The 14,711-nt window shown below is 43.2% G+C and overlaps 2 protein-coding genes across 2 annotated transcripts; one reads left to right on the top strand and one right to left on the bottom strand.

Annotated features, from left to right (window-relative positions):
* The first annotated feature begins 8,474 nt into the window (after positions 1–8,474).
* Positions 8,475–10,864, top strand: LOC117848007 (uncharacterized). Its single transcript, XM_034729314.2, has one exon. The coding sequence runs from the start codon at positions 9,143–9,145 to the stop codon at positions 10,718–10,720; it is 1,578 nt and encodes a 525-aa protein (XP_034585205.1). The 5' UTR covers positions 8,475–9,142; the 3' UTR covers positions 10,721–10,864.
* A 2,427-nt stretch (positions 10,865–13,291) lies between these two features.
* LOC117847740 (NDR1/HIN1-like protein 6) lies at positions 13,292–14,398 on the bottom strand. The gene has a single exon (XM_034729012.2). It carries the CDS (start codon positions 14,238–14,240, stop codon positions 13,488–13,490), a length of 753 nt encoding a protein of 250 aa, XP_034584903.1. The 5' UTR covers positions 14,241–14,398; the 3' UTR covers positions 13,292–13,487.
* Positions 14,399–14,711: the final 313 nt, after the last annotated feature.

Genomic DNA, 14,711 nt, shown 5'->3' with positions numbered 1-14,711 from the left:
ACCTCATATTCATTACAACTTTGGGAAACTCCACAAGATTTTCCAAGTCTTTGGTTCAGTGTAGTATCTGCTTCCAAGTCCAATTGATCAATTTTTCTCTCCAAGTCATCAAGAAGCTCTTTTGAAACTGAGCACTTCAATGCAATAGATGTCGCCTTTCGAGCGATATGTGCTGCTTGTGCTTTTGAACTTTCATTTTCAATTATTTGTCTCTTCTCACAATAAAACTCTCTTTTTGCATATTTTGTCCATCTATTTAGTATATACTGAGATGGCAAGATAAAAACCTCATTGATAGTAAAGACTCGGATAGCATGTTTGCACAAAATACCTGTAATATAGGTACAAAGATTTGAGCAATATATAGTATGAAGTAGTATTAATTTGAAATGTGATACATACCAATGCATTCATACTTTCGGCAGGAACATGATACGGTCATATCCTCAGAGTTAAAGATAAATATTGCTTCATCTTGAAATTTGGTAGGCGTAACCTTGTAGGTGCTGATTTTCCCCTCAGATTGTAATAGTTTGCATGAGAAAGAAAATTGCTCCTCAAAATCTGAATAAAGCTTCCTTGTATATGATTGAGCTGCAGTCTTCAACATTGCTAAATGCAGCATATAAAGTATTGGGTTAGTGGATCGTGATTTATATTCTGCATCTCACTCGTTCTCATGAAGACTAGCAGCACATTTCTCGCATTTTTCTATGAGCTCAGAAAGGCAGAGTCTTCTTCGAAACCTTTTCTTGAAAACATTATTCATACCTTCACTCCTTTGGGTTGAGGTCATATCGGCAGTAAAAGAGTCACAGAAGACAGCAGCCCAATACGCCCGCAACGCGTATAGGTTATTCAACCATAAGTTCTTCTCAAGTTTATATTTGATCAACAATTCATGCCATGACTCATTGAAGTATGCCACAGAACTCTCTTGGTAGACACATTTCTTAAATTTTGCAAGAAACTGGGGATGGTCGTCAATTACATGACTAAGATGTTTTGCGGCATTTTGAAAAATATGCCACAAACAAAGACAATGCCTCGTATTAGGAAATACAATTCTAATTGCAGCAGACATGGCAGCACACTGATCCATGAAAATTGTGCTAGGATGCTTGTTCGACATTGCTGTTAGGAATGTTTTAAAGAGCCAAACAAATGATTCAATGATTTCATTATATAATAATGCAGCCCCAAATATAAGTGTTTGCTTGTGATGGTTGGTTCCAAGAAGTGGTGCAAAAGGCATCTCAAATTTGTTGGTTTGAAATGTTGTGTCAAATGACACTGCATCACCAAAATATGCATAATCCATGATAGCTTGACCATTTGCCCAAAAGAAATTGGCTATCCGACCATCTTCCTCATCTACTTGTATGGCATAAAAAAATGTAGGATCCTCTAATTGCTTATTCTTCAAATATTCTAGTAGTGTTTGTGCATCATTGGATGGTATGTATTTCTTCCACTCACGACCAATCATATTATTGCAATTCATTTACGTGAAAGGTACATTCTCAACTCCTCCGTACCATTGCTTAAAAAATTCATACACTTTGACTGGTTGTATTCCAGCTCCTCGAATATGAGCAATTAGTTGTTTATCTGCCTCTGTAATATTTCTTTGAGACCTCAGCTTATTTACCTTATTTGATCTAGCAAGATAGTGATTATGCTTGAATACAACCTTTTGAACTGTTCAAATGCCCTCTCGACTTATACTAAACTGAACCCGAGCATTACAATTTGTCCTTGCAGTAGCATTTTCTTTTGAAGTCTCATGTGATGAATGCTTACCTTGTTGTCCTTGATTGCTGCAAACTATGTGCTTCTGATATATACTTTCATCTGGTCTATGCCTTGTAGTGCTCTTTCTTATACTAAAACCAATAGTCCTGGCATATGCATTGTACATCTCATATGCATCATCCTCTTATTTGAAAGACAGCCCAACTTGAGATACAACCGCAGATTGATTATGATTACTACCCTCCTGCAATCCAATGAAATAGTAATTAAAATATAAAACTATCATATTGAAAGATATGTGACGACTCCATTTTATTACTTTTGATCTACCTGATTAAGAGGTGCCACTACTTCTAGAATCCCTGAAGCTGATATGGTTAAATTTGGTGGCATCACTGTCACCTCTGGGAGCATGGACGGCGTCACCATCACCGTCACCATATTTCTAGAAGCTGCACTCGATTCTCCAACGGCATAATCCTCCATCGGGGTGGGGTGCCGCGACCGGCGTCTAGGGCGAGGGTGCCGCTGCGGCAGGAGCGCGAGCAGTCGCTGCCGTCCGCAGGACCAACTCGCACGAGCAGTCACTGCCGTCCGCAGTCGCCGCAACGTCCGCAGGATCGGTGGGAGCATCCTCAGTCGCTGCCGTCGCAGGACCGATAGGTCGAGCGAGCATTCGCCACAAGGAATAACGCATCAGATAGGACGTCAGGCGCGTGACGAGTCTCATGGATCAGACGTGGGCTGTTTTGCTGGGTCTCGCTCGCGCTACAACGTGGGCCTCCAAAATCAGCCGCAAGGGCTCACTCAAACTCTGAGCATCTCCCTTGCCACGTTGGGTCTGGCTGATTGATTGGCACACAAAATCATTGCTCGCCGCCTGAGGTTTTTATGACCAATTAGCCATCATTTTTACTACATTAGTTTCATGATCCCCTTCTTTAGTAGTATGTATTAGATGTATAACTTTAGTTGCTACTGCATGGTTACTAATTTAATATTAACATTGATAAGTGCATTATGAACTGCAGACAATTGTATTATCGAGTGAAAACAAGCTTGGTCTAATTCTTTCGCTGTTTTGATCACTGACTAACATACATATGTGTATAGCAATGGTGGCGTGGTAGTGATTTGGCACTTTACTTATTCCTACCGTGTAATTCATGGCTACCTTTGCACTAGTTACTTGCCCATAAGGTACAAAGAGATTGAGCGATTTGTTTGTATTCATTTGCAAGGGACATATAGATTACTCCTGTCCATTTGTTTTGTGGGCTTATGATCAGTCTCTGGTACAACATGAACAGATGGATTGGAGTCTAATGATTCAGCCACTCTGACCTCTGGAAATTTTTCCCTCGACCATGTATCCATTCATGCATTTGATTGCTTCAGCAGCACATTGAGGATCAGAATACTTCACAAAGCCATATCCCTTTGTTAAAATATGCAATGCATACTTGGAATATTTTAGAAGAGTGTGGAGATCTCAAGAGACTAACTTTGCCATGTATAAGGACAAGATCATGACAAGGTAAGAAGGTTTTAGAAAATTGAATAGAATGCATGAGCCATAGTTGCCATGCTTTATGGTGAAGTGTAGAACACTCTAAAACTAGATATTTTAGTATGGTAGAAATATAAGAAACTAGATAACGATGAGGAGGGTTCTAGAGTTAGGATATTTTGTATGGAAGAGTGTGAAAGTTGCCACATAGCAACACCACAATGATCATGAGGTCCTATAAATAGAGGTGCTCCCCTCCCTCCTAGCCATACCATGGCATACAGTGACATGTGAGCCATAGGTGAAGAGATGACAAGGTTGCCATGTAGTGTAGTGGTGTCATGCATGGTAGGATAGCCATATAAAGAGTGTAAGAGTGAGTGTTGTATCAAGTTGTGAGTAGGTGAATAAAAGATTTGGGTTCCCTTGCAGAGAGTTGGTCTACCATGTTGATATTGCTGTGAAGATCTCCTCAGAGTAGTATGGGTATAAGGTTCACATAAGTGGTGTCACACCACTTTGGTGCCACTTTTAGGGAGTCGGTGTCAAGGGTTGGGCACCGATTTCTCAACACCCTTGCTCAAACCAGTGAAACAATCATCCACAACTCCTGATCTAATAATTCTTCCAAATGGTAGAAATAGCTCAATGAGCTTGTGAGAAGTCATGGAAAGTGGTAGGTTACCCACAAACAAATTAGTGTCATCCCCTTCTTTCAGCTTGCCCCCATCATGAGGTGAAGAAGATGAGAGTTCTTGTCTGTTACACAGGTGTTTATCCTGGTCATCAGATTAAGCTTTCCTTTTCTCTATGGTAGCAGCAGCAAAACTTTCAATATTGTATGTATAACAAGATACATCAACAGCAAACTTGACAGATAACCATTTTTGAACGGTATTAGTTCCTTTTCTTTGGCCAGTGATACCTCCTCCTGAACAGAGGTGCTGTGCTTTATCATTTATTTCGGTTCTTTCTTATTTTCTCCATGTTTCAAAGGTTGCACATAATTGGACTTCTTCTCAATAAATTTATCCTCATCGGCCATCAAACCATGACATGGCTCAGCCTCGTACAGCTGCTTCCTGCAAATATTGTGGCCATCAGGAAACAGATTGGTGTGAGACTCTGGACGAGATGAGCCACACTCGCTGCTTCCTTCATCACTGCAAAGCTCCACTTCGAAAGGTTCATCATCATTAGCATCCTCGTCTTCAGGCAGAGCAGTGCTCCACATCCGGTGGCTCATCATCATCGTCACCATAGAATTCACATCCGTATGGTTCTTCTTCCTCACTGCCTTCCTCATAACCAGCAGCAGCACTCATGTCATCACTCTTATCCTCTTGCAGCTGACCAATGAAGCCACGTTTTCCCATTCTTGATTTCTTGTGCTGACAATTGGTTCATAGAGGAGAGGATTAGCTAGCTGGAAAAGAAAAATGGAGGAAATGTACGGCACTGAAGCACAAAAAGTAAGTACCAAATCATCAAGTGAACAGTGAACAACCGGACATGCAGCATCCTATTAAAGGAAAACATTGGATTTCAAATGAAACAATTGCGATCAGCTTAAGCAGTCTGCACAAAAGCTAGATTACAAGTTACACGATATGTTTCCTGACAAACTAAAGACGATCCACATAGTTGATTGATCATTCACTTCAACTATTGGGACAGAAAGAGACCGCAACCAGCTCCTCATGTTTTTGCACTGTTTGCCTTATTATTACTAGTTACGTAATCAGCTAAACTAATACTGCAATCAAGTTGTGCTATCACTTTACCAGCATGATAGTTTAACACAATGTGCGGAACTACGAATCCTTTGAGCAAATAATCGAACTACTAGGCATAACAATAGTTATTAATCAAAACTTCTCTAGTTGCTCCAGAGTCACTAGTATCAAATCTGCAGTATAATCCAACTACGACTTTTTCTTATAATTAGTCCATGGCATATGTTAAACTTTTCATCCAACCAACGTGAATGCTAACTACAACCATTTTCTTTCCCCCTATTAATTTAGGTGCAACTCTCATACCTTCAATTTTCCTTTGGTTTACTTTTTTTTTTAAAAGAATGATGCTAACTCAAAACCCTACCAAAGAAAATAATAAAAAAAATAGAAGGCGTATAGGAATGTAGCTACAACGGTGAGACGGAAAACCCCATGAAACACGCCAACGAAAGCAACGCGAGCAGGGATGAGATACGAGGAAATAAATTCTCTGCGGCGGTGCCGCACGAAGCCGCGCGTGCGACACCGCCCAGAGTTGTTCCACGCGTCTCTGCGGCTGATTTTGGAGGCCCACGTAGTAGCGCGAGCGAGGCCCAGCAATACAGCCAGGCAACTGAATGGCCGGTGGTGCAATGTATTTTACGTGACTGAATGGAACGTACCATCAGAAGGATGGACGAATAATGCTGAGTTATACTAAGCCTGCATAATCAAGTCACAATCTGATACCGCTAGCTAGCTGTTCCCTTCAGTTTGGTACCTGGTGTGATGCTTTTTATTATCTGGATTACTAAACATGTTTGTGCTAATGTGAGTGATTAATTACCTTATCTGCACTGCAACTTTGGGTCATACTTAATTGAAAACCAGAACAATGGGAGTAGGTGCATGCATGTTAGGCTTAGTTATGTGAAAGCCTCAAACTTATAAGAGGCTTCACTGGGAAAGATAGAGAAATAGAATTGGTTAGACTTGATAGGAAAGGAAACAATCATCTCATTGTATCCTACGGGAAGTCGGGGAAACACTTGCAGAGCTCATGCAAAAATTGTATTGCGTCTGCATGGTGTATGCAGTACATCTCCCTGTAATTTATATCAACTTTTTTTTAGAGCATGTAATTTATATTAACTTGTTACAGCAATCTGTGGTTCTTTGTCGGCCTGTTGACTTGAGCGCGGAAGCACAATGGAGAAGCTGTGGCCCAAGGCCTGACGAGTGAAGTGGGCCGAGAAGGTTGTAAATCACACCCCAAATATCCAATGCTTCAGCTCTTTCCGACGACTTGCACGTGTGAAAAATCTAGCCATTCAGCTGGGTACCACAGGAGCAAAAAATCAGGGAGAGCAAAGTGTAAAGATCGGCATTGGCAAGACGATCTGAGAGTGGTAGGTACCCTACTCTCTGTTCTCGCAAAGCCACACCGGCTCGTACTAGTATTTGCTCGGTATGTCGCCTCTTTCGCAAAAAATCCCCGCTTGCACACTTCTTTTTTATTCTTAAAAGCTTATATTCTAGTCAGTCTAGGACGGAAAAGTTCTATTCCGGATTAGTAAGTCACCATGGAGCATGAGTGAGTATCAGGGCATGTTATTAGCTTGATATTGAGTGAGAATATGTCCGACAATGGCATTGCACGCAGAGAAAGATCCATAACTTTTTTTAGAAACAAATCCACAAGTGATTTTTTTTAGAAATTTTGCAAGGAGATGTGATAACCCGCTCCACTACGAACTCCCACGACCCGGAGCTGCCTGTAAAGCCTACGAAAACAGAAATATCTTTCCAATAAGTATACCTTATGTTGCAGTTTAAATCAAAATGCTTCCCGTAGAAAGCTTAAAAAAGATACAAAAATTCTTCAATCCCTTGATTTTTAAAATGCTTCAAAATGCTTTCTTTATGTGGCATATGAGCTTCAATTTTAATTTACAAACCTGGTTCAACTTCTTTATGGATAGGAGTTGAAATCATCAAATGATATATTGTGGAAAGTTAGAAGGGGATCTATATCACCAAGGACAATTATTAATAATTTGCTACAAGAGGGAATTTTTGAAAGTCCCAAATGTAAAATTGGGATATGGGGAATATGAAACTGTAATGAGGGATCATTAATTGAGTAAAAGAGGTTAGCATGGGATAATTACAGCAAAGCCTGTGATTAAGTTGTCACTAGAAAATTGGTTGAGTAATTTTAGAATTGAGCTCATTTCCCCCTTTTCGACTTGAAGTCCTTGTGTTCCCTTACATATAATTCTCTTATATATAATAAAAAAGTTAGGGGTCTCCCCTTCCAGTTCGATCAAAATAAAATCTGCTATATGCTTTGGGATTTGTTAAAGCGGAGAAACAGTTTCACGTTGTAGAATAATTTTTGTGCTATCTAGATCAAATTATGCTTGCAGGCATGTCCTATTCCAACTTATTGAGGGTTCTCTTAGCTGTAGGTCACATATAAATTATAAAGAAAAATGGAAGATTGCTGCTGGATGCAATGATTTGGGTTCTATGGAATGACATAATATCTGTATTACATCTTCATTATTCTTTTTGCAGTATGAACCTCGAGTTTGGTCTAAAGGTTGCCATATGTGAGACATTTAAGTTTGGATGTAGGGACCATTTCTACCAAGTTTGGCATTTTATCATTAGCTGGTTGGACGGAATGATTACTGAATGAGATAGGATCTACATTTCTTTCTAGAGTATGTGTTTTGGTTACGCATCTCAAGTCTATGGGTTAGTCTGAATGTTTCTGTATGTGTTATTGTGTTCTGAATTCGGTGGTTGAGACATGATTTGAACTATGGGTTTTCTCATAGTTCTGGTATCTTATTGTTTAGTATTAGTTTTGCTCTTCTTGGTTGAGAAAAAAACCAAAGCGATATCAGAAGGATATGCCATACTTTTTTTTGTCTTTTTTTTTGTCTTTTTGAGGATCAGGATACATCTTTTTTTATCTATCAGGGTTCCAGTTGATACACTTGCTGGCCTCTGCTTGTTTTGCTATTTGACATTTCTTTCCCTTTTGTTTTCTTTCTAGTCCTCATTACTGAGGTCTTTAGACAGTTTGGATAAAACAGTTGGCTTAAAGGTAGCTCCAGGAGCGCCCCCTCCGGCGCCTCACCACGCCAAGCATCTCCTCTTCCACCTCAGCTCCCTCAGCTCCCCTCTCCTCCATCGGTGAGTCCGAGCTGGGGCGTCGCACAGGGAGGCGACGGCAAGGGCGGGCGACAAGCTTCTCCTCCAGGTCACCCGACCAGGCCGGGCTTCGGGGCAAGACGGGGAGCAGGAGGAGGACACCGCCGGCGAAGAGCTCGCTGGCGCAGGATGGCGAGGCGGCAGGGTTGGGGTGGAGCAGCGCGCTTGCCTGTCGCCTCAGCAAAGGAGAAGGGGGAGGAGGTTGACGAAGACGACGTTTGATCTGAACGTGACAGAATACTATTTTCAGGTGACGTTGCATTCTTTCAATGCTATTTTACGGAGCGGCAAACTTTGTATGGTATTTCGAAAAACATGCCATGAGACCAATTTTTCCATTCATCACCGATGCGTGCGTGCAACGTACTAGTCAACCGAACCCGGCAGCAGCTAGCCTGCGCATCGATCAAGTGCTCCCTCCTCTTTGTAGCCATCATCAAGAGCCTTTTGCTCCTCACGCCCGTCACGCCCATGTCGGCGCGTAACTCCCATCGAGTTCCATCGGCAGCTCACGCCGTTGCCCCCCGGCCGGCGCCGGCGAGGTCGGTGGATTCGAGGGCCCCCCAAACGCTCCAGAGTCGCAGTAACTTCGCCTAGCTCCCACGAGAAGCCCCAACGCATGAGCACAGTGAATGCCCGCGAGGCTCCTCCTCGTCGTCCTCGGCGTCGCCGCGGCACGACGTCGCGCGCTATAAATACTCGCGCGGCGTCGCAGATCGCACTCGCATCTCCCCCACGATCACACCATCATACACTCGTGTTCCCCACGTTAAGCCACGGCCACGAGCCATCCATCTCCTTTCCTTCTGACCCATGCTCTTGATGATCACAGATCGATCACACCATTCCTCCAGTGATATCATAGTGCTAGTGCAGTAGAGTACTTACACAACCACATCGGCTCGATCAGACAGAGAGATTGCTTACTTGAGCAATGCAGCTTTCTGCAAGGCTCCTGCGTGTTCTTGCCATTCTCCTTGTCGCCCTGCCGACGCGCTCCGCGGTCCATGCGGCAAATGATACCGAAGCCGTCGGCGCGGCGGGGCACGACGACGACAGGCCGTCCCCGCCGTGCTCGCCGGCGGACCGGGCCGCGCTGCTCGGCTTCAAGGCCGGCGTCGCCGCGGACACCACGGGCATCCTTGCCACGTGGGCCGGGAACGACTGCTGCGGCGCATGGGAGGGCGTGACCTGCGACGCCGCCACGGGGAGGGTCGTGGCGCTGCAGCTGGAGGCGCCGCCGCCCAAGTCGCGCCACTACATGCAGGGAGCCCTGTCCCCGTCCCTCGCCGGCCTCGAGTTCCTGCAGGCCTTGGTGATCCGCGACATGGGCAGGATCGGCGGCGCCATCCCGGCGGCCATGTCGCGGCTGACGCGCCTCAGGGAGCTCTACCTTGAGGGCAACATGCTCGCCGGGGCCATCCCGGGGAGCCTCGGCAAGCTGGGCTCCCTCCAGTACCTGTCGCTCGCCGGCAACCGCCTCGACGGGCAGCTGCCGCCGGAGCTCGGGGCCGTCTCCGGCTTGGAGCAGATCAACGTCGCCCGGAACAGCCTCTCCGGCGCCGTGCCTCCGAGCTACAAGAATCTTTCGAGGCTGGCGTACCTTGATATGAGCAACAACCTCTTGTCTGGTGCCGTGCCCGGGTTTATCGGTCAGTTCAAGAACCTCGCCTTGCTTGATCTCAGCAACAACAGCTTTTCCGGTGAGATACCGGCTTCACTCTGCACCTTGCACAGCCTGACAGACTTGTCGCTGAGCCATAACAAGCTTGGTGGCCAGATTCCACCCCAGATGGGCAGCCTCCGGTCTCTGAATTCTTTGGCTATGGATGACAACATGTTTGTAGGCTCCATTCCGGCATCATTCCTAGGCCTGCAGAAACTATGGTACATGAACCTGTCAAGAAACGGACTTTCTGGTCCACTTCCCACCGGCATCCGCAATGCTCTGCCTTCTTTGGTATCCATGGACCTATCCCACAACCATCTCATAGGCGACATCGATCAATTCTTCAGAAGCTTATCGACAGCAATTAATGATGTCAAGCATTCCAACAATCCTTCACAGATTGTTCTTCCCCAAAAGCTAGAGCACTTGGACCTGTCAGAGAACAGAATCACTGGTGCCCTACCCGACTTCGCGCGAGGCGCAGGGCTGAAGTGGCTTGACATCTCAAGCAACGCCATCGGCGGCCAGATACCGATCTCGATCTCGAAACTGAGCAACCTGGAGAGGCTAGACATATCCAGGAACCGAGTCAGGGGCATCATCCCTGCATCCATGGCAGAGATGGTGCACTTGCAATGGTTGGACTTGTCCAGCAACGCGCTCGTCGGGAGGATACCAGACAACTTCACAAGACTCACAAGTGTGCGACATGCGAGCTTTAGACGCAACAAATTGTGTGGGCAGATACCGCAGGTTAAGCCATTCAATTTGTTCCATGCGGCCGCGTATGCGCACAACCTGTGCCTATGCGGTAAGCCGTTACCCCCGTGCAGGAAGATATGACAGCACAGGGTATCAAGATGTAGGGTGACGAGCCAAAAGAAATGTTATCCGTAGTTGGTAGTAAGGGTGTGCCGTTAACAATATTGTTGGACTGTTAATTCAATTTAGACTTTAGAGTATCTCTATTTGTATCTACTATGCAAATTTGTTTCTATTGTAAAAATGAATTGCGAATAAGAGCCTTTCATATTGGAGAATGGGAACTATAAATGTTTTCTATAAATGAAATTCACAGAACTAGTGATTTATTCATTCAAAAGTAGAATCATGACATTCTTGGGAATCAATGTTGTATCCTATTTTGTATTAATAATCTCCTATATGCATGCCTTTAAAATATTTAATTGATGTGATTTTTAACTACATAATAATATGCCTATGCTAAAACTATATTGTTTATAGGAACAAATGATTTTATGATTTAGAGAGAAAAATAGAAAAAAAAATATGATGCTATATGAGGGGAATATATAGCCACTTTCATATAATGCTTTAATTATTGGTTCTCACACACAAATCTAAAATTTGTATTTTGAATTAGGGTTGGTGAAAAATCCAAGGAACAAAATTGTAAACCTAAGTTTTTATTTTTAGAGTTCATAAACCTAAGTTTTTATTGTTAGATAAAGTCTCAAAAATAACTATGGCTCTCATTTGTCATCTCTATATAACATGTATTCAACTTGTGATGGCTTATCAATATAAGGCTTGTGATTGGATTCATGTAAGCACCTCGTCATTGGCCTATTGCATCATTGCCATCTAGCAAGATCTCAACTCTCTTTCATATAAATTATTTTATTGCTAGAAACGTGTTGCTTGTGCTTCATTTGATATGAGATAAGATTGGAACAAAAGTAGTTAAGAAGAAAAAGAGCTAGCTAGGAACAATGTACACAAATGCAAAGAAAAAAATATAAACATGACCTTTATGCCTTGTTTAACCCCTTGATATATACGTGAAATATAATCATGCACTCATTACTGTCTTTATGCACATGTGACTTATTGTAGGAAATTTTACAACAAGATTCTATTATCTATTAAACTTGGTAAAAAAAAGGAGTTTTTGTTTGTAACATGACTTATTTTTTTCCCTTAAATCATGCTTAATTTGTATCCATTATGTAAATAAAAAATATAAATCCATTGAAAATAAATTAATTTCTGTACAAATCTATTTTAGTAATTTAAGAAAGTTAAACTTCTAGATAACAATATGCTTTATTAACAGATATATAAATTATTTCATATCTACTACTTATTACACTCAACTGATGAATACACGTGCCGAGAAAAATGGGGTTGAAATTGTACATCTCTACCATACAAATGGAGATGTAATCTTATTGATAGCTAATGTTGTATACACATTTGAGGGAAAAGAATAAACTAAATGGACAAAAAATGCCTAGATCTTGAGCTTAAAACTGCATATGTTTCTATTGTAAAAATGAATTGCGAGTAAGAACCTTTTATATTGGAAAATTAAAATTACAAATGTTCTCTATAAAAGAAACTCATACAACGAGAGCTTTATTCATTCAAAAAATAGAATTACGATATTCTTGAAAAATAAAGGCCTTATCCTATTTTATATTTAATAAACTCATATATGTGTATCTTTAAAATATTTAATTGATGTGAATCTTATAACTACATAATAATATGACTATGCTAAACTATGTTATTTATAGGAACAAACAGTTTCATTATTCATGGAAATATATTCTATAGTAGTGTAGCTTTAGGATGCACTTTTTCAATGCAATATACTTTTCTTGAACAATCTTGTCTATAAGGAAAACGGAGATTTGGAACAATTGTATGACATTGTTTGAAAGAAAACATTGTTGCTTTATGTGCGTCCTTGGTTTTAGTTAATTCTCGTACTAATGCCTAAAATTCATATTCGGAATTTGGGGTGAAGAAAAAAATGATGGAGTAAAAACAACAAATCGAGACACACGTTTTTACTATTAAACCAACACCTTAAAATAACTAAAGGTTCTTGTGATTGGATTCACGCAGGTGCCTTGTCATTGGCTTATCGCATTATTGCCACATAGCAAGATCTCAACCTTCTTCAAATAAATATTTTATTCCTAGAAACATATTCTTTTGTGCTCCCTTTTTAACTCAATTTTTATATGCAATAAGGTTAGGCAAAAGTAGTTAAGAAGAAAAAGAATCCGGACAAAGTGCCCAATTGCGAAGAAATAACCTAAAAAGTCCCAGCACACTCTACCTATAACAACATTTTATGCTTTTTTATAAAAGCAGGGAAGCCGTTCCTTAAAAAAAAAAGCTATCACATAGCTAGCCTAACGAGAATCATTTTTATCCAAGTGATAGATGTGAAACCTTATCATGAATGATCCTTTTAGTAGGAAATTTAACACTGATACCTCATTGTCTACTTGAATTTGAAAGGGAGCGTTAGTTTGTAGCATGACTTCATTTTTCTTGAGAAAAACTCATATTTTGTACGCACTAGACAAATACCCAATTTAAGCAGCACATGTGTTTCCATACAAATCGAGTGATAGCAAGTTAAGGAAACCAAAAACATCAATAAATGCATATTGCCTTTTATTAACGAATACGGAATATTTTAAATGTACATAGGAACTTATTTTACTCAGGTAATGAATACACATGCCGAAAAAGAATGCTGTGAAAGTGTATCTCTGCTGAGATGTAATCTTATGACTAGCTAATGCACTGTACATGCGTAAGGAACAATTCTAAAGGTGGGTAAAAATGTCTAGATCTTAAGCTTAAAACTGCAACTATTGGATCGGATGCGAAGTTGAGTGCCTGCCTGAAGATTATCAACCACCAAGTTGCAATCAGCCTTCCCCGTCATCTTCCATAGCTTGATGGCTCCAAATTTTATGCGGATCGGCACGCGGGCACTCACCGTCAGTGGCACAAACCCGGCTTGCTGTTGCTGCAGTAGCTGCCCTACGACTTCACTGTCCAGCCTCGTCTCCCCGGCGAGCGAGATGCGTGGCCGCACGGTGGTCCGGTGGCCCTGGTACAGCGCGGGGAAGTCGCCGCGGCACATCTGCGTGCCGTTGAAGGACGCGGTGACCTCGCCGCCGTCGTAGTAGATGCCGATGCGCTTGTTGGGGTTGGTGGCCGTCACGTCGACGTCGAACGCGTCGGTCACCGTCATCGTCGTCTGGTTCACGTCGAACCGGGTGACCGTGAGCCGGTCCACCTTGAAGTTTGGGATCTTGGGCCTGAACACGAGGTACAGGATGCCCGCCGTGGCGCCGAGCGCAACGACGAGGATGACGACGGCGAGCAGGGTCCAGCACACGCACCGGCAGCACCGGCTGTGCCGCCTGCGGCGCCGCGGCGGGGGCAGTGGCGCGGGCGCGTCCGGCGCCGGCGCCGTGACCGGCAGCTGCAGCTGGTCATGGCTGGGTTTCTTGCCTCGTGCCTGCTCCGGCGGCGCCGACGGCGGCGGCGAGCCCACCGTCACCGGGTGGATCCTGTGATAATCGCCCATGTCTGCGCTCTTCACGAACGCCTCCGAAGGAGTTGCCGGCACGAACGCAAGGTAAGAGCTAGGCAGGAGGCTCTGGTTTGGTCTGGTGAAAAGTTAGCATCTCTCGGCACTCGGTCATGTTTATATGCGATGCCTCGCGTCGTCTTTTCTTGGTTTGTCTTGGCTTCTAGACAGTGGATTATTGGGGACGTTCTTGACTTGGCTCGCCATGGCCCATGGCGGCGCGTGTGATTGACTTCTACCCCCTTCTCCTTTTCTTGTGTTTCCTGGAAGGAGTGAGTGATCACATGGCTCTCTGTTCTCATGTGATGCTCATGTCTTTTCTGGGATAAGTTTTTGACCGATCCCGTGCGCCGGTGAACCACGCGTTCCAGTGAACACGCTGCTGTCCAGAGCAGGTAATTCATGTGGCCAGGCTCTTCGTTGTCGTGCCGCAGTTCGACACGCAAATCCCCCATTCGTTTTGCACGT

Source organism: Setaria viridis, chromosome 3, assembly GCF_005286985.2.
Source record: "Setaria viridis chromosome 3, Setaria_viridis_v4.0, whole genome shotgun sequence".
NCBI lineage: Eukaryota > Viridiplantae > Streptophyta > Magnoliopsida > Poales > Poaceae > Setaria > Setaria viridis.
The sequence above is the reverse complement of the archived record's forward strand: the minus strand, read 5'-3'. Positions and strand labels throughout refer to the sequence as shown.

Coding starts and splice junctions, on each gene's coding strand:
- LOC117847740 (XM_034729012.2), bottom strand. CDS start 14,240: ATGGGCGATTATCACAGGATCCACCCGGTGACGGTGGGCTCGCCGCCG.
- LOC117848007 (XM_034729314.2), top strand. CDS start 9,143: ATGCAGCTTTCTGCAAGGCTCCTGCGTGTTCTTGCCATTCTCCTTGTC.